General features: G+C 37.0%; 1 protein-coding gene and 2 pseudogenes across 19 annotated transcripts in view; 1 reads left to right on the top strand and 2 right to left on the bottom strand.

The window, feature by feature from the left end:
* Positions 1-26,256, bottom strand: part of EFCAB3 (EF-hand calcium binding domain 3) — a 477,549-nt gene that overhangs the window by 157,030 nt on the left and 294,263 nt on the right. For all 19 annotated transcript variants that reach the window (XM_047833629.1, XM_047833634.1, XM_047833633.1 and 16 more), the window contains 5 exons: positions 20,663-20,767; positions 19,960-20,013; positions 19,481-19,585; positions 9,644-9,697; positions 8,838-8,942 (listed from right to left, as the gene is read on the bottom strand). In XM_047833629.1, coding sequence (XP_047689585.1) covers positions 8,838-8,942; positions 9,644-9,697; positions 19,481-19,585; positions 19,960-20,013; positions 20,663-20,767 — 423 coding nt within the window. The remainder of the gene's footprint in view (positions 1-8,837; positions 8,943-9,643; positions 9,698-19,480; positions 19,586-19,959; positions 20,014-20,662; positions 20,768-26,256) is intronic.
* LOC125151809 (NEDD4 family-interacting protein 1-like) lies at positions 480-4,951 on the bottom strand (annotated as a pseudogene).
* LOC125152001 (iron-sulfur cluster assembly 1 homolog, mitochondrial-like) lies at positions 12,730-13,095 on the top strand (annotated as a pseudogene).

Genomic DNA, 26,256 nt, shown 5'->3' with positions numbered 1-26,256 from the left:
GTAGTATGGTTTAGAGGTTCAAATGGCCTGGGTTCAAATTCTTGCTCTGGTGATGACTAGTTTTGTGGCCTCAAGCAAATTATTTAGCCTTTCTGTGCCACAGTTTCCTCCTCTGTAAAATGGGCACCAGCTGTCATCATTGTGTGTGGTGAGGACAGAACCTGGCACATCATTAGGGCTCAACAAATTTGAGCTGTTGTTGTTATTAGATCTACTTTACTCTTTCACTCTCAAGGCAACTGTTGGTTCATATGCTACAGAGGCGAAGCTCACATACCCATACTTTACTGTTTCTATTTTTGGCTCCTCTCATTTCTTATTTCTATCACATTTCCATTGTTTCCTTTACTTCTTACTCCCAAAGTTTGTCAGCTCAGTGACCTAATGAGTAACAACAGGAATTTGCTTGTACCGTTTTTTCTTTTTCAACAGCACTTAACTTCTGAAAAGCAGGTGATTATTCCTCTGTGTTCTGCATCTTCTGTATCTGATTCACTTCCTGCAGGCGTTCTCTTGTGTTTTTTTGAGAGAGAATTCATAAATGCAGGAAGGCCCTTGCCAGAGAACATCTTTAGTAAATAAAGAGAACTCTGGTCCTGGGGAGATTTGAGATCATTTCTGGCATCTCCTGAACTTTTTCATAATTGACAAATGCTCTGAGAAACAGGACAAAGCCTAAAATCAGGAACACCTGCCAAAGCTCAGGATAGACCATCAAAATACCCAGAGAAATAGGTACAAAACTTGACAATCAAGATCCATTTAATTTGAGAGAGACCAAATCCTAGAATGGTCTCATACCTTCCTGTGGCTGAGGCCATCAAGAAAAAGACATAAAAAACCCAATCCAGTTAAAGGGACATGCCATGAAAAAGAGTTAACATGAAAATCCTCAGTTGGTCAGCATCATCAAAATTATTCTGACCCACAAAATCCTCATCTCTTCCAGGAATCAAAGGGATAGTAGCTTCAGCCTTGGTTTTCATGGCTTCATCATAACTTCATCATAACGGTGCAGTGTCATAGATGGAGGCTTTGGAAACCCAGACTCATCTTTGCAGTCAAAATAATGCTGCATTCTCTTCCCATATGGTGGAGGAGTTTCACCTGCAGTCTGTTCAAGTTCCCCTCACCCTTTCTTATTTTGCAACTGCTGGTACCTGCTCCCATAAAGCTTGTGCTTGAAGGTTTTGCTAACTTCCAAACTGGTATAATAATGTCTAAAATTTTAATTTTCTAGGAGATGGTATAAGAGTTACTTCTATAGATAGGCCTTTGTTAAGAAGATGCCATTTATTTATTTATTTATTTATTTAGGAAGATGATGCCTTCCTTTGTGCTTAAAGGAAAAGAGAAATAATATCCATAAACAAAAGAGGAGACAATTTTGGCATCCTTTCAGAAACTGAGCTTAAAGAGGAAGTAAATAATAAAGATTAGAGCTGAAATAAATGATATAAAAACTAAAAAAAAACTTCAATAGAACATATTAGTGAAACCAGGAGCTGTTCTTTTTTCTTTCTCTCTCTTTCTTTCTTTCTTTCTTTCTTTCTTTCCTTCTTTCTTTCTTTTAAAATTTAAAATTAAAATCAGGAGACTATAGATGCTGGAGAGGATGTGGAGAAACGGGAACCCTCTTGCACTGTTGGTGGGAATGCAAACTGGTGCAGCCTCTCTGGAAAACAGTGTGGAGGTTCCTCAAAAAATTAAAAATAGATCTACCCTATGACCCAGAAATAGCACTGCTAGGAATTTACCCAAGGGATACAGGAGTGCTGATGCATAGGGGCACTTGTACCCCAATGTTTATAGTGGCACTTTCAACAATAGCCAAATTATGGAAAGAGCCTAAACATCCATCAACTGATGAATGGTAAAGAAGATGTGATTTATATACACAATGGAATACTACTTGGCGATGAGAAAGAATGAAATATGGCCTTTTGTAGCAACGTGGATAGAACTGGAGAGTGTCATGCTAAGTGAAATAAGTCATACAGAGAAAGACAGATACCATATATTGTGAAAACATATGGATCCTGAGAAACTTAACAGAAGACCATGGGGGAGGGGAAGGAAAAAAAAAGTTAGAGAGGGAGGGAGCCAAACCATAAGATACTCTTAAAAACTGAGAATAAACTGAGGGTTGATGGGGGGCTGGGGGGCTGGGGGGGTGGGAGGGTGGGGAGGGTGGGTGATGGGCATTGATGGGGGCACCTGTTGGGATGAGCACTGGGTGTTGTACGGAAACCAATTTGATGATAAATTTCATATTAAAAAATTTTTAAAGTTTTTAAATTTTATTTATTTATTTATTTATTTATTTATTTATTTTTAAGATTTTAAGTTGATTTATTTGTTTTGAGAGAGAGAGAGAGAGAGAGAGAGAGAGAGAGAGAGAATATGAATGAATGAATGGAGGAAGGGCAGAGAGAGAGGGGGACAGAGGATCCAAAGTGGGCTCTGTGCTGAAGCAGAGAGTCTGATGTGGGGCTCAAACTCACAAACTGTGAGATCATGACCTTAGTTGAAGTCAGATGCCTTATGAACTGACCCATCCAGGTGCCCCTTAATTTTTAAAAAAATTTTATTTAAATCCAAGTTAGTTAACATATAGTGTAATAATGGTTTCAGGAGTTGGAATTTAGTGATTCATCATTTACATATTACTCTCAGTGCTCATCCCAACAAGTGCTCTCCTTAATGCCCATCACCCATTTAGCCCATCCCCCGCCCACCTCTCTCCATCAACCCTCAGTTTGTTTTCTGCCATTAAGATTCTCTTATGCTTTGCTTCCCGCTCTCTTAAGAATCTTTTATGGGGGCACCTGGGTGGTGGTTAAGTGTCTGACTTCAGCTCAGGTCATGATCTCAAGGTCCATGGGTTCACCCACGTCCGGCTCTGTGCTGACAGCTCAGAGCCTGGAGTCTGCTTCAGATTCTGTGTCTCCCTCTCTTTCTGCCCCTCCCCTGCTCACATTCTGTCTTTCTCTCTCTCAAAAATAAATAAACAATAAAAATTTTTTAAAAAAGAATCTTTTTATGATTTGCCTCCCTCTCTGTTTCTATCTTATTTTTTCCTTCCCTTCCCCTACGTTCACATGCTTTGTTTCTTAGATTCCACATATGAGTGAAATCCTATGATATTTATCTTTCTCTGACTTATTTTCCTTAGTATAATACACTGTATCTCCATCCACGTTCTTGTAAGTGGCAAAAGATCATTCTTTTTGATTGCCGAATAGTATTCCATTGTATATATATTTTGCATTTTCTTTATCTATTCATCAGTCGATGGACCTTTGGGCTCTTTCCATAATTTGGCTATTGTTGACAGTACTGCTAAAAACATTGGGGTGCATATGCCCCTTTGAATCAGCATTTTTTATCCTTTTGATAAATACCTAGTAGTGCAGTTGGATCATGGGGTAGTTCTATTTTTAATTTTTTGAGGAAACTATACACTGTTTTCCAAAGTGGCCACACAAGTTTGCATTCCCACCGACAGTGCAAAAGTGTTCCCCTTTCTCTGCATTCTCACTAACATCTGTTGTTTCCTGAGTTGTTAATGTTAGCCATTCTGACAGGCATGAGGTGGTATCTTGTTGTGGTTTTGATTTGTATTTCTCTGATGATGAGTGATGTTGAGCATCTTTTCATGTGTCTGTTAGCCATCTTCACTGGAAGCCATGTCTTCATTGGAAAAGTATCTGTTCATGTCTTTTGCCCATTTCTTCACTGAGTTGATAAGTTGAGTTTGATAAGTTCTTTATAGATTTTTAGGAGCTGGTTCTTTTAAAAGATCAGCAAAATTGATAAACTAGCCAGACTCATCATCAAAAGAGAGAGAGAGAGAGAGAGAGAGAGAGAGAGAGAGAGAGAGAAAGGACTCAAACAAACAAAATCACCAGTGAAAGAAGAGAAATAACAAACAATACTACACAAATACAGACAATTATAAGAGAATATTAGAAAAAACTATACGCCGACAAATTAGACAACTGAAAAGAAATGGATAAATTCCTAGAAACATATAACCTACCAAAATGGAAGCAAGAGGAAATAGAAAATTTGAAGTGAATGATTACCAGCAAGGAGATTAAATCAGTAACTAAAAAACTCTCAACAAACAAAAGACCAGGATCAGATGGCTTCACAGGTGAATCTTATCAAACATTTAAAGAATAATTAATGCCTATTCTACTCCAACTATTCCAAAAATAGAAGAAGGAAAAATTCCAAATTCATTTTATTAGGTGAGTATCACCTTGATACTAAAACCGGATAAAGACACCACTGCCAATATTTCTGATAAACATAGATGCAAAAATCTTGAACAAAATACTAAGCAAACAGAACCCAACAATACTTTTAAAAAATCATTCACCATGATCAAGTGGGATTTATTCCAAGGATGTAAGGGTGGTTCAATATTCGCAAATCAATCAACGTCATACATCACATCAACAAACGAAAGGATAAAAACCATATGATCATCTCACTAGATGCAGAAAAAGCATTTGATAAAATACAACATCCATTCATCACACAAGCCCTCAACAAAGTAGTTTTAGAGGGAACACACCTCAACATAATAAAGGTCACATATGAAAACTCCATGGCTAACAAAGACAAGGATGTCCATTCTCACCACTTTTATTCAACATAGTACTGGAAGTCATAGCCACAGCAATTAGACAACATAAAGAAATAAAAGGCATCCAAATTGGTAAGGAAGAAGTAAAACTCACTATTTGCAAATGACACGATACTCTATATAGAAAACCCCAGAGCCTTGTGGTTTTTCATTGCTGAGGAGACCCCAGGAAAGAAAGTGTGCAAGCTAATTTTGAGCTGCCTCTTTTTGTAGTCTTAAGAGAGCAGAGCACCTGTTGTCTGACTATTACCCTCTATGTTTCTGTAGACAAGTCTTGTCTATACTCTTCACCATGGCTCAGCTCCAGACACGCTTCTTCATGCTTGTCTGGATTTGTTCAAAATCTCCAGACATGCTTTTGAACAACTTTTTTTTTTTTTGGGTGGGGGTGGCCAGGGTCTGCAGTCTTTTCATTACTAGCAAGATATATTGTTCTTGATTCGGAGATATTCACATAGCATTTCCCACAGGTGCTTATCTTTACTTCATCTGTTGATGTACAGAGATTCTTTTTTTTTTTTTAAAGTTATTTATTTTGAGAGAGAGAAAGAACAAGTAGGAAATGGGCAGAGAGAGAGAGGGAGAGAGAATCCCAGGCAGGCTCCGCACCATCAGCACAGAGCCTGATATGGGGCTTGAACTCATGAATTGTGAGATCATGACCTGAGCCAAAATCGAGGGTCAGACGCTTAGCCTGCTGAGCCAGCCAGGTGCCAAAGAGATTTTGATAGATAGTTACTTCTAAATTACAAGACTGTCATATAGTCTTCTTGTTGAAAAAGTCTTTGAACTGGAATAAGAATTATTCTTGTAATAAGAGCTTTGCAATACCAGTATATGGATGTTTGTCGTTACCCAAACAGTTGTATATTTTTCTAAATTTGTAGACTGAACATTGATTTCTTTTTGTATAAATCTAATAATTAAGTCATTGTTCTTAAGTTGAAGATGTAAATGATTCAGATTTCAGATTTTTAAAAAGTAAAAATCCAAATAATTTAGTGAGAGAATTCTTTCAGAAGTATTTTAGTTAATAGATGCAGGAAGAATGAAGAATTTTTACCATTTTGTAACTCCAAGTGAAATAATGGGTTTAAGTAGTGATTATCAATAGCTGCTAAAACTATTCATTAGGTAAAAGGCTGACAGAGAATATTATGATGGATGGGATCAGAATGACATCATCAGAGTCCAGATGTAGATTTTCACATCCTATAGAAAGAGATACAAGCTAATGCACTTCCTCATGTGATGCAGCATGAAGCACATGATACTAGGTGTAAATATTCTTGCTGGGGAAAAAAAGCAAACCTGAAATATAATCAAGTGTTTAGGTCTGCCTAGTGTACAGAATGTGTAGGTGGTAGAGGAACATTTAAAGAACGCCCCGGAGGGCTGCCTGTGTGGCTCAGTTGATTGAGTGTCCGACTTTGGATCAGGTCATGATCTCACAGTTCATGGGTTCAAGCCCCACATCAGGCTCTGTGCTGACAGCTTGGAGCCTGGAGCCTGGAGCCTGGAGCCTGGAGCCTGCTTCAGAGCCTGTGTCTCCCACTCTCTCTGCTCCTGCCCCACTTGTGCTGTGTGTGTCTCTCTCTCTCAACGATAAATAAAACATTAAAAAAATTTTGAGGAACACCCTGGAGATGTAATATGAAATCTAGAATGTAAGAAATATTAGAACAGATGACCCAGTTTCTTTAATAAATAAATGGCAAGAAAAAAGGGAGGGGGAACTCTTAAAGTTTAAATAAAACATACTAATAAAAAAGAAAACCCTAAAGACTTCACCAAAAACTACTACAACTGATAAATGATTCAGTAAAGTCACAGGATACAAATCAATATTCAGAAATCTGTTGCATTTCTATACACTAATAATTAATTAGTAGAAAGAAAAATGAAGAAAACAATCCCATTTACAACTGCACCAAAAATAACAAAATACCTAGGAATAAACCTAATCAAAGAGGTGAAAGACCTGTACTCTGAAAACTGTAAAACACTGATGAAAGAAATTGAAGAAAACATAAATGAATGAAAAGACATTCCATGCTCATGGATTGAGAGAACAAATATTCTTAAAATGTTTATACTACCCAAAGCAACCTGTACCTTATTGTAATCCTTATCAAAATATCAACACATTTTTTAACTAGAAAAAAACCCTAAAATTTATATGGAACCACAAGAGACCCCAAATAGCCAAAGCAATTTTGAAAAAGAAAAGCAAAGCTGGAGGTATCACAATTGTGGACTTCAAGTTATATTACAAAGCTGTAGTAACCAAAACAGTATGGTACTGGCACAAAAAGACACATAGATCAATGTAACAGAATAGAAAACCCAGAAATACACTCACAATTATATGGTCAATTAATCTTTGTCAAAGGAGATAAGAATATCCAATGGGGAAAAGATAGTCTCTTCAATAAATGGTGCTGGAAAAACTAAACAACCGCATGCAAAAGAATGAACCTGGACCACTTTCTTACACCATACATGAAAATAAATTCAAAATGGATTAAAGACCTAAATGTGAGACCTGAAGCCATAAAAATCCTATGAAAGAGTACAAGCAGTAATTTCTCTGGCATTAGCCATAGCAACATTTTTCTAGATGTGTCACCAGAGGCAAGGGAAACAAAAGTAAAAATAAACTATGGGGACTTCATCAAAATATAAAGCTTATGCACAACGAAGGAAACAATAAACAAAACTAAAGGCAATCTACTAAACGGGAGAAGATAATTGCAAATGACATATCCAATAAAGGGTTAGTATTAAAAATATATAAAGAACTGATACAACTCAACATTCAAAAACCAAATAATCCAATTTAAAAATGGGCAGAAGACATGAACAGACATTTCTCCAAAGAAGACATACAGATGGCCAACAGACACATGAAAAGATGCTCAACATCACTCATCATCAGGGAAATGCTAATCAAAACTGCAATGAGATATCATCTCCCACCTGTCAGAATGGCTAAAATAAAAAACATAAGAAACAAGTTTTGGTGAGGATGTGGAGAAAAAGGAAGACTCTTGCACTGTTGGCAGGAATGCAAACTGGTATAGCCAGTGTGGAAAAACAGTATGAAGGTTTCTCAGGAAAGCTAAAAATAGAACTACCCTTTGAATTGCACTACTGGATGTCTACCCCAAAAATACAAAAACACTAACTGAAAGGGATACATACACCCCTATGTTTATAGCAGCATTATTTACAATAGCCAAATTATGGAAGCAGCCCAAGGGTCCATAGAGAGATGAATGGATAAAGAAGATGTGGTAAATACACACACACACACACACACACACACACACACACACACACACGCACACACACACCCCAGAATATTATTCAGCCATAAAAAGAATGAAACCTTGCCATTTGCAACAACATGGATGGAGCCAGAGAGTATATATGCTAAGCAAAATAAGTCAGAGAAAGACAAATACCATATGATTTCACTCACGTGTGGAATTTAAGAACCAAAACAAGGAGAGAGAGAGAGAGAGAGAGAGAGAGAGAGAGAGAGAGAGAGACACCAAGAAATAGACTCTTAACTATAGAGAACAAACTGATGGCTACCAGAGGGGAGCTGAGTGGGGTGATCGTGAAATAGGTGATGGGTATTAAGGAGTACACTTGTGATGAGCACTGAGTGAGGTGTGGAATTGTTGAAATGACTATATTGTACACCTAAAATGAATATATCACTGTATATTCACTACACTGGAATTAAAATAAAAACTTAATAAGAAAGAAATTGAGCTTAACAGAGGGGGGAGTTTTGAGGGTTCAGCTCTTAGAGGGATAAGGATTAGGAAAAGGGAACCCCCCCAGGGACAATGTAAGGAACAGTAACTCTGGGAGAGAACAGGAATTTACGAGGACTTTTGCAATGTTTACTGAGACAAGATATAAATCCCTCTGTCCTTTCCCTTCCCAAATCATCAGTAACATCTTTCCTCAATACTGATTTTGTGGAAAAGGATTCTTTTTCACAGCTGAACTCTGTACTTGAATAGTACAGAGTAAGAGACTGTTCAAGCAAGACCTGGAGGATGGGTGCAGGTAACAAATACCTGAACTTGTGTCACTTTAAAATATAAAGATGATAAATAGAACCATTAAACTGAACTCTCTGGAGGTTACAGATGCAGCTCACCATCAGCGGGTAGTAATTTTTGTAGTTCCAGACATTCCTTATCGTTGACTTCTATCCCCATGTCTCCAAGAATGTTTTTCAGATCTGTGGCATCAATCTTTTCTCCTTTGAAAATACAGAAGGTTTATAGATGAAAATTATAGAAATTAATTACTCAGTATTATGTAAGTTTAAGAGGTTCATAAGAAAATGTTATTGACCTATATGATATGTACATATAAATATACTTAAAATAGCTTATATGGCATCATTCCCAGTTGGGGATTAAAGAGTGAAAGTAAAATGGAATGTGGAAATACAGTGTGTCATTAGAAGTCAAAGCAAATTTGTTCCTAAATTATTGATATAATAAAGGCTCCCTTAATTTGGGGGATAATGAACAGAATAAAATCTAGTTACCAAATTGGATAATGAATTGCCGAAAGAAATGATTATGGCAGGAGATCTTATATTGACTTATGTAATTGATTGTTGACAAAACCACATTATCTTGAGCTTTCCAAAACTTTATTTATTCATGTGCTTACCTAAAATTTAGCTATTTACATGTAGGTGAAGACATATATACATATATGAGAAAAAAATCTGTACAGTACATAGGACATGTTATCAAAAGCAAGTCTTATAGTTTATTTTTCAAACAGATAATCCAAGATCAAATGGATTTTATCAGGCAGAAATATTTTATATTTTATAATAACTGGGTAAAATGGCAAAATTAATACGGACAATAGACTACTAGGAATATAAAATTTTAAATATAATTTATTATAAAGCATTAGGGTTTCAGTGTCATAGAAACTCACCTGTAAACTCTTTCATTTTCATTGTCACATTTTTCAGGTCAACCTTCCCACCACCTGTAAGACAAAAAGCAGTCACAGACCAACAATGAGACTGTTCCTTCTGCTTTCTCTACTTATGATACCTGTCCCCCAACTAGAACATTGATATCATCTTGAATTTTAGTTCCAGACTATTATATTACATTTTTCATCATATTTACTTAGATATAAGAATGCTTTTTACAGTTTTTTCCTCCACTTTGTTTCATGTATCTCAGTTTTTTCCCCTGTATTCAGATTCTGTTATTTTGTTTATAGTCAGTTTTTTGTTCTCCTGTTAACTATTTATACATTTCTTTTGGTTCCTGATGCTGTAAAATTTTATATGACTGTTCAGGTACAGGTTGAAAATATATTTTTTTAATTTTTTAATTAAAAAAAATTTTAAGTTTATTTATTTTGAGAGAGAGAGAGCACACACACAAGCAGGGGAGGGGCAGAGAGAGAGGGAGAGAGAGAATCTCAAGCAGGCTCCACATTGGCAGCACAGAGCCTGACTGACACAGGCCTTGATCTCACAAACCTTGAGATCATGACCTGAGCGGAGATCAAGAGTCAGACACTTAGCCAACTGAGGCATCCAGATGCCTGAAACATTTTTTTTTATTTGACTTAGCTCTCAGTGTTGCCTTTCAATATAGGACAACAGGGAAGGAAGGATAAGAAGAAATGAAATGATAATATATAAATAATTCTGGGAAAACATTGTATAAAACAAAAACAGTATCATCTTGAATGAGGATAAAAGTCCAAAATAAAATCGGATTATGATAGATTAAGGATGCATATTGTAATTTCTACAATAACCTTTGAGGCTTCTAAGTTAACAAGAAAAATAAAAAATAATTAGTCCAAAAGGAAGGCAAGAATGGAAGGAAACAGAAAGTTGAACATGTGGTACAAAAACGGGAATTCAGTAAAAGTAGATTTAAACACAAATATGTCAGTAATCTCATAATTACTACTAATATTGCAAAAATGATTTTCAGATTGCTAATTGTTTAGGGTTTTTGCATGCTAATTGGTTAGGATTTTTGCATTGTTTGTTTATACAAAGATTAGCCTGTGATTTTCCTTTTTTGTGTTGTCTTCATCAAATTTCGGTATAAAGATTATGATAGTTCCATAAATCAAACTGGCAAGTGTTTCTTGTTTTTATGTTTTTTGAAGAGTTGAGTAACGTGGAAATTATTTCTTACTTATATGCTAGGTAAAATTCATCAAGGAAGTGATCTAAGGCTCAAAATTTAAGAATTTAAAATATCTGAAATCTAAGGATTCAGAGAAGTCAAAAGTAAAAGGATGGATAAGTATAGACCATACAAACACTAAGCAAAGGTAGAGTAGGAATATTAACATCAAACAAAATAGGCTTTAAGAAAAAGCTTTTCTAGTAATAACAAAAAGAAGTTTAATTCACCATGAAGATGTTATAATCCAAACTTGTATGCTCGTATTAACATGGTCTCAAAAAAAAACAAAGAAAATTATAAAATTATAATGAGAAATAAAAATCCAAAATTACACTGAGCGAAATTTTTTAAAGTTCATTTATTTTGAGATAGAGAGTGTGCAAGCAGAGGTCAGGGGCAGAGAGAGGGAGAATCTTAAGCAGGCTCCACGCTGTCTGCACAGAGCCAGATGTGGGGCTCAAAGTCACAAATTATGAGTCATGACCTGAGTCATAAGCCATCTAGGCACCAGGGGGAGATTTGATACATCTTTGTCAGTAGTTAATAGAATAAGCAGATATTAAAATATTAAATCATTAGGACTTTAGGATATTTGAACAAGAAATTTAAGAAAGTTGATTTAATGGAGATATAGGCAACACCGTACCCAATAATTTCAGAATGCATATTTTTTCACATAGGGAATATTTAGCAAAAATCACCATGTACTGGATTATAAAGCCAAATCTCAACGCACTAAAAAGTAATGACTATAAGCAATTCAAAAATAATAGTAAGGAAAGTGTCACTTAGAAGAGCACTAAATAGAATAAATCACCTAGGAATAAAGTTAACAAAAGAAGTACAAAGATCATACTTCAAACACTACAAAACATTGTTGAAAGAAATAAGACAAAACTCTTAGCAAAATAGGAATAGAAGGGAACTCCTTTAATCTGATAAAAGTTATATATATAAAACTTCAATAAGGTAATACTTAATGGTGAAATATGGAAACGTTTCTCTTTGCGATCAGAAACAAGGCAGGCTGGGGCACCCGAGTGGCTCAGTCGGTTGAGTGTCCGACTTCGGCTCAGGTCTTGATCTCATGGTTCATGGGTTCAAGCCCCACATCGTGTTGACAGCTCAGAGCCTGCTTCAGATTCTGTGTCTCCCTCTCTCTCTGCCACTCTCCCACTCATGTTCTGTCTTTCTCTCTCTCAAAAATAAACATTAAAAAATTTTTAATTAAAAAAAAAAAAGAAATGAAGTAGGAACTCCTGGGTGGCTCAGTCGTTTAAGCATCTGACTCTTGATTTCAGCTCAGGTCACAATTTCATGGTCCTAAGATCGAGCCCCCACATCAGGTGTGGTGCTGAGCATGGAGCCTGCTTAAGATTCTCTCCCTTCCTCTCCCTCTGCCCAGCCCCCACTTGTGCTCTCTCTCTCTCTCTCTCTAAAAGAAAAAAAGGAAAAGAAATGAGGTAAGGATGTCCGCTCTCATCACATTTACAATACTATACTGGAAATTCTAACTGAAGCAGTAAGGCATGATGAAGAAATAAAAGGCATAATGATAGAAAAGAAATAAAACTGCCATTATTTGGAAACATAATTATATATGTAGAAAACTCAGGAAGATATTCAGATAATTATAATTTATAAAAGTATAGAAAGGTTGCTGGGTACAAGGTCATTACACAAAAATCAATATTTTTTATGTATCAGCAAAAAACTGAAAAAGAAAAAAATTTAAATATACCATTTTCAATATTATAAAAAATACCTAAAAATAAATCCATTGCATTAAATGCAAAGCTTTACCTAGAAAATTATACAATAGCCAGCCTAGGACACCAGAACACCAAGAAGATGATGTTAACTTTGTTAGTCCAAGCCACTGTTTGGACTGTGAGGAAAAGGAAGATGCAGGCCGACCCACCTGCCCCTACTCTGACACTTTCAGCAGTAAACAACTTCTCAAAAATAAGTTTGAACACATAGGTGTGAACGTTTGTGTTCAAACCAGGGATTGTAATAGCTTTTCTTATATTCTAGAATATACCAAAACAAAAGTAGATTCCGATGGGGACGTTGTTCAAGATGGAGTCAGAGTGTTCATCAAAAAGAAAGCACAGCTAACACTTTTAGGAACAGAATTGGTCTAAGTTGAAGAGTTTGTGTTCAACAACCCCAACAAGAAAAGAAACTTGTGGCTGTGGAGAAAGCTTTAATATGTGAAACCTCGGGACTAGTCTGGCTGTAAGCTCCTGGAGGCTTGTGGAAGCCTGCGGGCTTACGGAAAAAATCACGTGACTGTTCTATGCTTAAGGTTTATAATGTATAACTGCCTTATGAGGAAAATACAGTGATGCATTTTGAAAACGAAGCCACTATGTTAGACTCTAGATGATGTTATTTGTATTCTTTTTAGAGGACAGAAAATGAGAAGCCCTCACTTTTGGGGGGTCATTTTTCTACTTTTTCCCTTCCTTTTAAAAAATTCATGTGTAATTAACATTCAGTAAGTTTTAGATGTACAATATCCTAATTACACAATTTTATACATTTCTCAGTGCTCATCAAGATAATTCTACTCTAAATCCCCTTTACCTATTTCACTCACCTGCTCCACTCACTTTTCTGTTAAGGAAAAAAAATCCTACTCTGCACTTAACTCTCTTGAATCTTTTCTGTTAGAACTAATTCCATTACAGTTGCCTTTCTGAGAGGAATTTGGGAAGTGTATTCTTAATAGGTATGCAGTCATTAGATCTCTGTTGAATGGCCTGACTGCAAATCCATTGGCATTTTCCTGACCAGTTGACAGCTTTTAAAATTTAGAGGTAGGAAGTTCTTTTAATCATTAAAAATTTTTTTTTAGTGCTCACAAGTTTATATTTTTAGGTTTGTAAAGATTCTTGTGTATTTTCTAAATACACTGACAAAACAGATTTGGAGGTTTATATACGTCTTAGGACACTTATACTAGGCAGGTAAATTACATTAAAAAGATTGGTCTTCATAAAAGATCTTCCCAGAGAGCATTAATATATTTTTTAAAGATTTTATTTAAATTCCAGATAGCATTAGGGGTGCCTGGGTGGCTCCGTTGGTTAAATGTCCAACTCTTGATTTCAGCTCAGGTCATGATCTCACAGTTTGTGAGTTTCAGCCCCTCATAGGGCTCTGTGCTGACAGCACAGAGCCTGCTTGGGATTCTCTGTCTCTTTAACTCTCTACCCATCCCCTGCTCACTTGCTCTCTCTCTCAATAAATAAATAAATAAACATTAAAAAAAATTTAAATTCCTGATAGCATTAATCTTTTCCCTCTGCTTTTACTGTGATTATCTTAAGTTCTCTTAGTCTGTCAATAGATTCCAACCACATCTATTTTTTACTTTGATGTTTATAATTTATTTAGTAATTCTATAATGATTGCTTAGTACTTTGTTTCTTTAGTTAGGCAATTCCCCTTGTTTTATTTTTAAAATTTAATTATTTTTTAATTTTATTTTTTATAGTTTCAAGTTTTAATTAATTTTTTAAAATGTTTTTTAAAATTTATCTTGAGAGAAAGTGTGCGTGAGAGGGGGATGGGCAGAGGAGAGGGAGAGAAAGAATCTTAAGTCTGAAGCCAAGCTCCATCTCAGGACTGTGAGATCATGGTGTGAGCTGAAATTAAGAGTCAGATGCTTAAGGGGTGCCTGGGTGGTTCAGTCGGTTGAGCGTCCGGCTTCAGCTCAGGTCATGATCTCGCGGTTCGTGAGTTGGAGCCCCGCATTGGGCTCTGTGCTGACAGCTCAGAGCCTGGAGCCTGCTTCAGATTCTGTGTCCCCCCCTTTCTCCACCCCACACCTGCTTGTGCTCTGTCTCTCTCTGTCTTTCAAAAATGAATAAACATTAAAAAAATTAAAAAAAAAAGTCGGATGCTTAAAACCAACTGAGCCAGCCAGGCGCCCCTCGTTTTTACTTAAACTCCAGTTAGTTAACATATAGTGTAATATTACTTTCAGGAGTAGAATTTAGTGATTCATCACTTCCATACAACACCCAGTGCTCATCACAAGTGCCCTCCTTAATCCCCATCACCCATTTAGCCCACCCTCCCCACCTTCCCTCCAGCAACCCTGTGGGGATAAGCTTAGGCATCCCCCAGGTTTACACCAATGGGTTAACAAGGCATAAAGAAATATAGTCATAAAATGCTCACACCCAAGTTTGGGTAAACTAGATTGGCACTCCAAGAATAGGGGGATGCAAAGACACCCCGAGAATAGGGAGGAACAAAGCTGCCAGGAATAGGGAGGAGCAAAGGCACCCCAAAATAGAGAGGGGGTGCAGAGGTCCCAGAATAGAGAGGGAGAGGCAAAGGCCTAAAATAGGTATGGTGCAAAGGTGCCCAATAGATAGGTATGTGAAAATTTTTTTTAATGTTTATTTATTTTTGACAGAGAGAGAGCATGAGCAGGAGAGGGGCAGAGAGAGAGAGGGAGACACAGAATCCGAAGCAGGCTCCAGACTCTGAGCTGTCAGCACAGAGCCCGACACAGGGATTGAACCCACAGACCGTGAGATCATGACCTGAGCCAAAGTCGGATGCTCAACTGACTGAGCCACCCAGGCGCCCCTGATAGGTATATGAAATGAGCAAGATTAGATATTCAGGGTGGAAGCACCCCCAAGTTAGTACTACAGCAGAAAATCTGCTTTCACAGGAGAATAGGGCCAGGTTAGGTAAATTGGTGAATTGGACTACGGACCGCTGTGCTGCAGGCAAAGCAGCCCGAAGCGGGAGATGGTTAACGTAAGAAAAGGTGCCTTATTAACCCTGAGGTTATTTCCCCTATCTGCCTTATCCCCTAGGCTGGCAAAGATAAACAGGTATGATAAAGAGCGCCCCCTGTCTGCTGTTAACAACCATCTACCCATTTGCCTGGTGCCCAGATTTTGTTTTATATTGACCCAAACCCCCAAGCACTGTATATCTTCAAAACCCCCCTTTTCCCTCACGTCCCCAAGTTAATGTTCCTAGTTTGTCTCTTTGTACACACCCATTACATTTGGGTGTAAGCCTTCTGATCTGAATAAATATGGGGCGAGGGCCCTTATTCGGGGCTCTTGTCTTTTCCACAGACATTATCCATCTCTTGCTTTAATCTTGTGTCCACTCTTTTGCTGGTCAAAAGAAAACTTTAGACTTAGAGTCTATGACACAACCCTTAGTTCTTTCTCTATCATTTGGAATCTGTTTCATGGTTTGTCTCTCTTTTTAAAAAAACATTTTTAATGTTTTATTTATTTTTGAGAGAAGAGCACAAGCAGGGGAGGAACAGAAAGAGAGGGAGACACAGAATCTGAAACAGGCTCCAGGCTTTGAGCTGTCAGCACAGAGCCCGATACAGGGCTTGAACTCATGGACTGCAAGATCATGACCTGAGCCAAAGTCAGATGCTTAACCGACTGAGCCATCCAGGTGCCCCTGTCTCTTTTGGTGCCACCATGTTATGTAACCTTCTCATTTTGAGATCTAGTTTTATTGAATCCATGAAATTGCTCCGTAATATGAATTAATCGTCAAGTACTTCTTTTTGGTTGTTCCTTAGGTTAAACTGACTATATTACTACGAGATGGGGTTATTTGTTTTTTGCATGCTATCTTCCTTCCATTCCATCTTCTTTCCTTATTTTTCTTTTGGTATTTTTCTCTGCTGTGCTAATGCTAGAATTGGTGCCATATCCTTTCTTTTCATTTTGCATATACTTCAGCAGTTGTGTTCAGATTTTCATTTTATTCTCAGGATTTAATGTAACAATGTTTAGTTGCTCTTTTGATAGCATCTCAGACCAGTTAGCTTTCTTCAGCTAGATGCATTTAAAGAAAACTGTTCTACTCACTTCTATTGTAATCGGAGAGTGTGGTGATATGTTACATGGTCTTCATTATATGTGAGCCCTGCTCCCATATCTGAGGTTTGGTTTAATGTCCCAGCAGGGTTCGTTGCTCTAGTTAAGTAGAATGAACTCGGTAAAGACATTTAACCAAACCACAGATCTGTGCATGGGATGGTATTCTTGGGCTTCCCATCAGACCTTCAATTCTGCCTGTAGCTCTTTGTTCTCGTTCACTTTGTTAGGTATTGGAGGAAAGAAAAACTAGACAGATTTTGGTTTTTTCATCATCTCAAACTGGAATCCTCTGGACCGGTTTAGATAGGATTAAAATAAATTGAAGATATGAAAGAACTTACTCCTAAAACTCTCTGTGCCTGTCACCTTTTGTTAGAGTGATAGGTGGTGGTGGACAGTTGATAGATGCAATTATTTGACAGGTTTTTGCAATTATTATTATTGGTCTCTCGATTTTTTTCACTTCTTTGCTCAACATAGGTAATTTATTTATTTTACGCTGGAAAAATGTTCATTTTATTAATATTTTCAACATCTTAATCTCATGTTATATATAACATATTGTAATAGTATTATTATGCTTGATATCTAGTATGTTTTAAAAATTCTTATTATGTTTCTCTCTATCCCTTTTTAGTCTTTCTGACTATATCAGAATAGCTGAGGCATATATACTGGAAATAACCATCCGTCAATGTTTTAAATATTTTTATTTTTTATATTTATTTTTATTAAAAACATTTTAAACGTTTTTATTTATTTTTTGAGAGAGAGAGAGAGAGAGAGAGAGATAACAGCAGAAGGGCAGAGAGAACAGGAGAGAGAGAATTCCAAGCAGGTTCCACACTGTCAGCGCAGAGCCTGATGCAGGGCCTGAACCCATGAACCATGAGATCGTGACCTGAGCTGAAATCGAGTCGGACACTCAACCAACTGAGGCACCCAGGCACCCCAACCGTTAGTCAATTTGAATCATTCTTCATCATAGGCTGTTCTCTTATTGTTTAGTCTTTCTTTTAAATGTTTCTCATTCTGTTTTCATTTTCTTCTTTATTCTTTGATCTGAGAATGGTCCTGTCAGTACTCTCACCAATTTTAATTATTCATAGTAGAACACTCTTTTTTTTAATTTTTTTTTGCAAATATATTTTATTTATTTTTTTTATGAAATTTATTGACAAATTGGTTTCCATACAACACCCAGTGCTCATCCCAAAAGGTGCCCTCCTCAATACCCATCACCCACCCTCTCCTCCCTCCCACCCCCCATCAACCCTCAGTTTGTTCTCAGTTTTTAACAGTCTCTTATGCTTTGGCTGTCTCCCACTCTAACCTCTTTTTTTTTTTTCCTTCCCCTCCCCCATGGGTTCCTGTTAAGTTTCTCAGGATCCACATAAGAGTGAAACCATATGGTATCTGTCTTTCTCTGTATGGCTTATTTCACTTAGCATCACACTCTCCAGTTCCATCCACGTTGCTACAAAAGGCCATATTTCATTTTTTCTCATTGCCACGTAATATTCCATTGTGTATATAAACCACATTTTCTTTATCCATTCATCAGTTGATGGACATTTAGGCTCTTTCCATAATTTGGCTATTGTTGAGAGTGCTGCTATGAACATTGGGGTACCAGTGGCCCTATGCATCCGTACTCCTGTATCCCTTGGATAAATTCCTAGTAGTGCTATTGCTGGGTCATAGGGTAGGTCTATTTTTAATTTTCTGAGGAACCTCCACACTGCTTTCCAGAGCGGCTGCACCAATTTGCATTCCCACCAACAGTGCAAGAGGGTTCCCGTTTCTCCACATCCTCTCCAGCATCTATAGTCTCCTGATTTGTTCGTTTTGGCCACTCTGACTGGCGTGAGGTGATACCTGAGTGTGGTTTTGATTTGTATTTCCCTGATAAGGAGCGACGCTGAACATCTTTTCATGTGCCTGTTGGCCATCCGGATGTCTTCTTTAGAGAAGTGTCTATTCATGTTTTCTGCCCATTTCTTCACTGGGTTATTTGTTTTTCGGGTGTGGAGTTTGGTAAGCTCTGTATAGACTTTGGATACTAGCCCTTTGTCCGATATGTCATTTGTGAATATCTTTTCCCATTCCGTTGGTTGCCTTTTAGTTTTGTTGGTTGTTTCCTTTGCTGTGCAGAAGCTTTTTATCTTCATAAGGTCCCAGTAATTCACTTTTGCTTTTAATTCCCTTGCCTTTGGGGATGTGTCGAGTAAGAGATTGCTACGGCTGAGGTCAGAGAGGTCTTTTCCTGCTTTCTCCTCTAAGGTTTTGATGGTTTCCTGTCTCACATTTAGGTCCTTTATCCATTTTGAGTTTATTTTTGTGAATGGTGTGAGAAAGTGGTCTAGTTTCAACCTTCTGCATGTTGCTGTCCAGTTCTCCCAGCACCATTTGTTAAAGAGGCTGTCTTTTTTCCATTGGATGTTCTTTCCTGCTTTGTCAAAGATGAGTTGGCCATACGTTTGTGGGTCTAGTTCTGGGGTTTCTATTCTATTCCATTGGTCTATGTGTCTGTTTTTGTGCCATAGAACACTCTCTTAAAGAAGAGACAGGATGTACTTTCATGTGAAACTTGAATTCAGCCACATCCTTTAAAAAATGCCCTGTTGATACTAAATAAACGCTATCACTGGTCTATGGATACTCTCAAACCCAAGCTGTCCTAAAGGGAATGCATTTTTATATACAATGCTTACCATCAATTGGTAGGTTTTGTGAAAAATCTTCAAGTTCTTCGTGTGACAGCTTAATCCCCATATTTTCCAGAAATGAGACGAGGTTATTCATAGCCACCTTTCCTCCTTAGGAGAGACAAATTATCATAAAAACAACCGAGATGTAGAAAAACTCTTTACTAATCCATGTATATTATGGTTATCACTTTACTCATGAAGACTTTAAGGTCCAGTAAAAGCTAGTCAACGGTATAAGGAGGGTCAATTTTAAGACTAGATGTAGAGTCTCATCCTCAGACTATCTTTTTGTTCATATCAACATAATGCAAGTTTGAAAAGGGCTGGGTAATTTCCTAGGGATTTATGGCATATATCACATATCCATAAATATTGGGAAATACGCATGTGAAATTTTTAATGTAATAAAAATAAATCCGTGTATATGAAAAATAAGAGAATATCACAGATATATGTGTTTTCTCGTCATACTTCTCACTCACTTTGAAGAGCCTTCACACCATCCAGCAGCCTTTTTTGATACACCTTTCCTTCAGCTGCAAGAAAAGACATGATTCATGGTCAGAGAAAAATAATAAGGGAGATTCACCTAAATAAATATTCTACAATTTTCCCCCTATTTCCATAATTTCAAAAAAATAGACTTTTTAATGATTTTTCTGAAATGTACCTAATTTCCTCTCAAATAGTGACAAAGTTGGTTTGGAGAAAGATTTTTAATGAGGCAAATTTATTCACTTTTGCATAAAAGGCAAGGATTAGTGGCTTAAAACTTATAAAACATATCTCATTTGATTTATTTTTACCTCTGACTTCTTTCCTTACATTCTTTCTTTTTCCATTTTTACATTTTTCCACTTATTCTCAGGAATATTAATGGAACTAAGGACAACAATACACATATCTTATTGGCAAGATTAAGGGAAATAGCTATTGATTACCATAATGAAAATGAAATGACCCTGATTTTTTGGGTCACTTAGTTTTTATTCTAAAATAAAAACTAAAATTTTAGTTTTATTCTAAAATAATTATTTATAATTATTCTAAATAATGCTAAAAGTTTTCAAAAATGATTAAATAAAACAAAACAACCTATAACAATCTGACAGCATTTTATAAGAAAATCTCACAGGCAAGTAGTCTAAACCCCTTGAAGTATACATATATATTTTAAATCCTTACCATCAACTGGTAGAGTTTTTACTAACTTAAAGTATTCCTTGTCTGTGACCTCAATTTTCATGTCTTTCAGAGCACTGTCTACATCACTGACATCAACTTGCTTTCCTAGAAAAGACAGAAATGGTGATAAAAAAGAACTTGCGAAGAACACAAAATTAGTGAGTTTGATTACAATCAAATGCTGTTAACTAGCAATATTTTTACTCATGTGCCATTAAGATAATTTCATCGGTACTTAAGAATCACATAATCTATAACAAACAAAAAAATTAAAGTAAAAAAACTTTTTTTTAATGTTTATTTATTTTTGAGAGAGAGGGAGACAGAACATGAGTAGGGAGGGGCAGAGAGAGAGAGGGAGACAGAATCTGAAGCAGGCTCCAGGCTTTGAGCTGCCAGCCCAGAGCCCAATGTGGGGCTCGAACTCATGAATGTGATCAAATCACGCATGACCTGAGCTGAAGTCGGACACTCAACCGACTGAGCCACCCAGGCACCCCCCAAAATTAAAATTTATTATCACCTTGGCTGGTTTATAAATATATAAAAAATAAAATAATAATTTGGGTCTTTTCTTCACAAAATAGAAATGTAAGTAGTTCTCCTGATGGTTTGAAATTGTAATTATGTTAGGAGCAGTATAATGTTAGGCATGTAAATTTAGAAAGGTAGAAAGATTACATGCCTTAATATGATTTAATAATTAATATAATATATATAAAAATACACATAATGATACTTGTTAAAAAGTATGTTTCAAAACAGGTCCTCAGGCTTCCACAGTAATTTTTGTTTTGTACTATTTTTATGGTAAATAATCTTTTGATTATTATACTTTTGTAACTTTAAGAAGGAAAAACAATTTTGGTTTAAGTAAGCCTTTTGTTTAAATCAGTGTAAAGGGAACCTCTGAAGTTTGCTGCCTAGAATCCTAAACTTTTAGTTCACAAATTAGATATGTTGCATATTTCAAGTGCATATGTCTAGTATAAATTTCTTTTTATTTATTCTGCTTAGGAGTCACTTGGCTTCATTAGATTTATACTATTTATCTGTTCTGGAAAGTTCTCTTCAAATATTGCCTCTGTCTTGCTTTCTTTCTCTTTTCTTCCTGGAATTCCAAATAGATATATATAAGATTTTCTTATCTATCCTCGGTGTCTCTTAACCTCTCTTTCATAGTCTCCATTTCTTTGTCATTCTGTGCTATATGCCTGGTATTGTCTTTCTCTGACTGACTTAGTTCACTTAGTATAACTCACTCTAGCTCTATCTACATTGTTGCAAATGGCAAGATTTCATTCTTTTTGGTGGCTGTATTATTCCACTGTATATATACACATCTTCTTTATCCATTTATCAGTTGATGGACACGTGGGCTCTTTCCATAGTTTGGCTATTATTGATAAATGAAACTAAGAGCTGGTTCTTTGAAAGAATTAATAACATTGATAGCCTCCTAGCCAGACTTATCAAAAAGAAAAGAGAAAGGACCCAAATAAATAATATCATGAGTAAAAGAGGAGAGATTACAATCAACACCACAGAAATACAAATAATTATAAAAGAGTATTATGAAATTTTATATGCCAATACACCAGACAATCTGGAAGAAACGGACAAATGTTTTAAATTTTTACTATTTTCACCTCTCAAAAGTCTTTTTGGTTCTTTACCAAATTGCTTGCTCTTTACTTATGTGTGCCAGCCTCTCTTTTGATTATTAAACTATATTAAGCATGCTTATTTAATAATTTTTGGTCTGATAATTCCAAAATCTAAAATCTCGGGGCACCTGGGTGGCTCAGTCGGTTGAGCGTCCGACTTTGGCTCAGGTCATGATCTCGCAGTCCGTGGGTTCGAGCCCTGCATCAGGCTCTGTGCTGACAGCTCGGAGCCTGGAGCCTGCTTCAGATTCTGTGTCTTCCTCTCTCTGACCCTCCCCCGTTCATGCTCTCTTTCTCTCTCTGTCTCAAAAATAAATAAACATTAAAAAATAAAAATTAAAAAAAAACAAAACAAAATCTACAGTCTCTGCTCATCTGCTAAATGTTGTTCATTATGGGGGTCTTACTCATGGTGACTTGTTTCTTTGTATGTTTAATAATAATTTTAAACTATAAACTGCTATTTATGTGAAATTTTTGTTTTGAGAAAGAGAGTACCCTTCAAGACAAGAGTCAGATTGATTTATTCTAGATTATCAGTGCATGAGGTCAGGCGACACTTCAGGAGCATTAACATAGCACATCAATACACAAAGACCATTGCTTATTATAGATTATCCCTTAATTCAGTAGCCTTGGCTATATCCTCCTTGCTTCAGAGAAACAGCCGTTTCTAAAGTTAGTCAAAACATCTTCAGATCTCACATTAAGATCATATTTACATCTGACAGCACTATATACAATTATAATCTCTACTGCTACCTGAAAGTATCCAATATTGTTTTGACTAGTTGGTTACTAATAATGGGCTATTGCTACTTTCTCCCCATATTACTATCCATGGTGTAACACTCTCAATCCAGGGACTCTATTTCCTTCACCGGTGGAGAAGAATTCTACTTCTGTAATTACAATTTCTGTAGTTCAAGAAGGGTCCATATCCTAAACAGATCATTTGGAAACTTCAGTACCACACTCTGATTTAATATTATTTGTTGGTGGGTCTTGTCTTAAAAGTGAAAAGGGACATAGTAGGCTAAATATGCAATAATTAGTTTAGTTTCTCTTGAAAGATCCAAATCCTTAACAGATATAATATTGGTTCAAGTGACTGAACATTGCCCTTTCTAGAGATTTCAAACTGGTAAAACTAAAGGATAGGTGACATACTTTTGTAGTAATTATTACTTGGTGCTTTGATGCTGCTCAAAGAAATTGCTATCATAAAGGTAGAAGTCCACAGTAAAACAGATGATATAATGACTAGAGAGAATGCTGTAGCAGATCGCCTTATTAAATAGACTGTGCAGAAAAGAGTTAACACAGCAAACCTAAGTCTGCGATCTTTACAAGAGCCTGCTTGCCAGGTGGCACTTGGCTGGCATATGGGAACTCGGATTTCAGAATGTTCCCTCCAATATCAACTGATAAGCCTAAGTCACTGTGCCTAGACTTGTGCAAACAATGCGATTTATGGTGAATATTTGTTTTTCTTCTGGGAGTCTGGTATATTGAGAGTTGTTAGGCAGAGAGTGTCTATGTGACAAGCCTCCAATAAAAAACCTTGGGCACTGAGGGCTTAATGGGCTTCCCTGGGCACACACGTGAAACTGCATTTTTGCTGCTGGAGGGAAAGTATGTTATGTGTGACCCTTCATAAGAAGGAGAGCATAGGAAGCCTTCACATAGATTCTTCTAGAAGCTGCCTACATGTTTTTCTCTTACTGATCCAGCTATATCCTTTGCGTTTACCCTTTGCATCATACAGTTCTATGGGTTTTGACAAGTGCAATATGTCACGTATTTACGATTACAGTAACATACAGAATAGTTTCACTGAACTAAAATTCCCTTGTGACTCTTGTGTCCCCCACTCCTTCCTATGCCAACCCCCGTAAACTCCTGGAAACCACTGATCTTTTAACTATCTCTATAGTTTTCCCTTTTCCAGAATGTAATATGTTGGAATAACACAATATGTATGTAGCCTTTTCAGACTGGCTTCTTCCACTTAGCAGTATGCATTTAAGATTCCTTCATGTCTTTCCATAGATTGATAGCTCATTTCCTTTTATAACTGAATAATATTTCATTATGTGAAGGTACCACCATTTGTTTATTCATTCTTTAATTGAAGGTCATCTTATTTGTGTCCAGGTTTCAGCAATTATGAATAAAGCTACTATAAGCATTTGTGTGCGGTTTTTGTGTAGACATGTTTTCAGCTCATTTGGGTAAATACCTAATTTGCAACTGTTGGATCTTATGGTAATACCGATTAAGTTTAGCTTTGTAAGAAATTGCCCAACTGTCTTCCAGAGTGACTCTACCATTTTGCATTCCACCAACCATGAATAAGAGTTCCTTTTGTTAGCCATTCTAATAGGTACGTAGCATTCTCTCATTGTTTTCATTTGCAATTCCCTAATGACATATGATGTTGACCATCTTTTCATATCCTTATTTGTCATCTGTATATCTTCCTGGGTGAGGTGAATATTCAGATCTTCTGTTCACTTTTTTTTTTTAATTTTTTTTCAACGTTTTATTTATCTTTGGGACAGAGAGAGAGACAGAGCATGAACAGGCGAGGGGCAGAGAGAGAGGGAGACACAGAATCGGAAACAGGCTCCAGGCTCCGAGCCATCAGCCCAGAGCCTGACGCGGGGCTCGAACTCCCGGACCGCGAGATCGTGACCTGGCTGAAGTCGGACGCTTAACCGACTGTGCCACCCAGGCGCCCCTCTTCTGTTCACTTTTTAAAAAATGTTTGTTTATTTATGAGAGAGAGAGTGTGCAAGGGAAGGGCAGAGAGAGATGGGGCAGAGAATCTGAAGCAGGGTCTGCGCTGACAGCAGAGAGCCCAATGCGGGGCTTGAACTCATAAACCATGAGATCATGACCTGAGGTGAAGTCAGATGCTCAACCAACTGAGACACCCAGGTGCCCATGTTCACTTTTTAATTAGGGTTGTTTTCTTATTGTTTAGGTTTTTTTTGTTTCTTTGTTAATTTTTTTTCTCAACGTTTATTTATTTTTTGGGGGACAGAGAGAGACAGAGCATGAACGGGGGAGGGGCAGAGAGAGAGGGAGACACAGAATCGGAAACAGGCTCCAGGCTCTGAGTCATCAGCCCAGAGCCCGACGCGGAGCTCGAACTCACGGACCGCGAGATCGTGACCTGGCTGAAGTCCGACGCTTAACCGACTGCGCCACCCAGGCGCCCCCGTATTGTTTAGTTTTAAGAATTCTTTGAATATTTTGGATATAAGTCCCTTATCAGATATGTGTTTTGCAAATATGTCCTTCCCGTCTGTGGCTCATTTTTTCATTTTTAAAAACTAAAGTTTGTGGCTTTTTTTAAAGTTTATTTATTTATTTTGAGAGAGAGCATGCTCACCCATGCAAATAGGGGAGGGGTAGAGAGAAAGATACAATCCCAAGCAGGTTCTGTGCTGTCAGTGCAGAGTCGGACATGGGGCTCAAATTCATGAACCACGAGATCATGACCTGAACCAAAACCAACAGTCAGACACTTAACCAACTGAGCCACCCAGGCATCCCTAAACTAAAGTTCTTTTTGAGTGACCTCTTATAGATAAGAAAAATGTGTAGGATCAGATTCAAAGATTCCATTATAGAATCACAAAATTTGACTTAAATTTTGTAAAGAAATACTTGGAATGGTCAGATTATAATATCCATGACAATAAGATCTGGTAAAGCCAGGATTTTTACCTCCTTGCATACATTTCAAATTGATTATTTGCCACAATCCTACATAAAACAACGTATCACTGTAGGAATAAAAACTCCACATGATTGTATTTTTAATTTTATTTTGAGGGAGAGAGGGAGAGAGGGAGAGAGGGAGGGGAGAGAGAGAGAGAGAGAGAGAGAGAGAGAGAGAGAGAGAGAATCCCAAGC

This window comes from Prionailurus viverrinus, chromosome E1 (assembly GCF_022837055.1).
Source record: "Prionailurus viverrinus isolate Anna chromosome E1, UM_Priviv_1.0, whole genome shotgun sequence".
Classification (NCBI taxonomy): domain Eukaryota; kingdom Metazoa; phylum Chordata; class Mammalia; order Carnivora; family Felidae; genus Prionailurus; species Prionailurus viverrinus.
The sequence above is the reverse complement of the archived record's forward strand: the minus strand, read 5'-3'. Positions and strand labels throughout refer to the sequence as shown.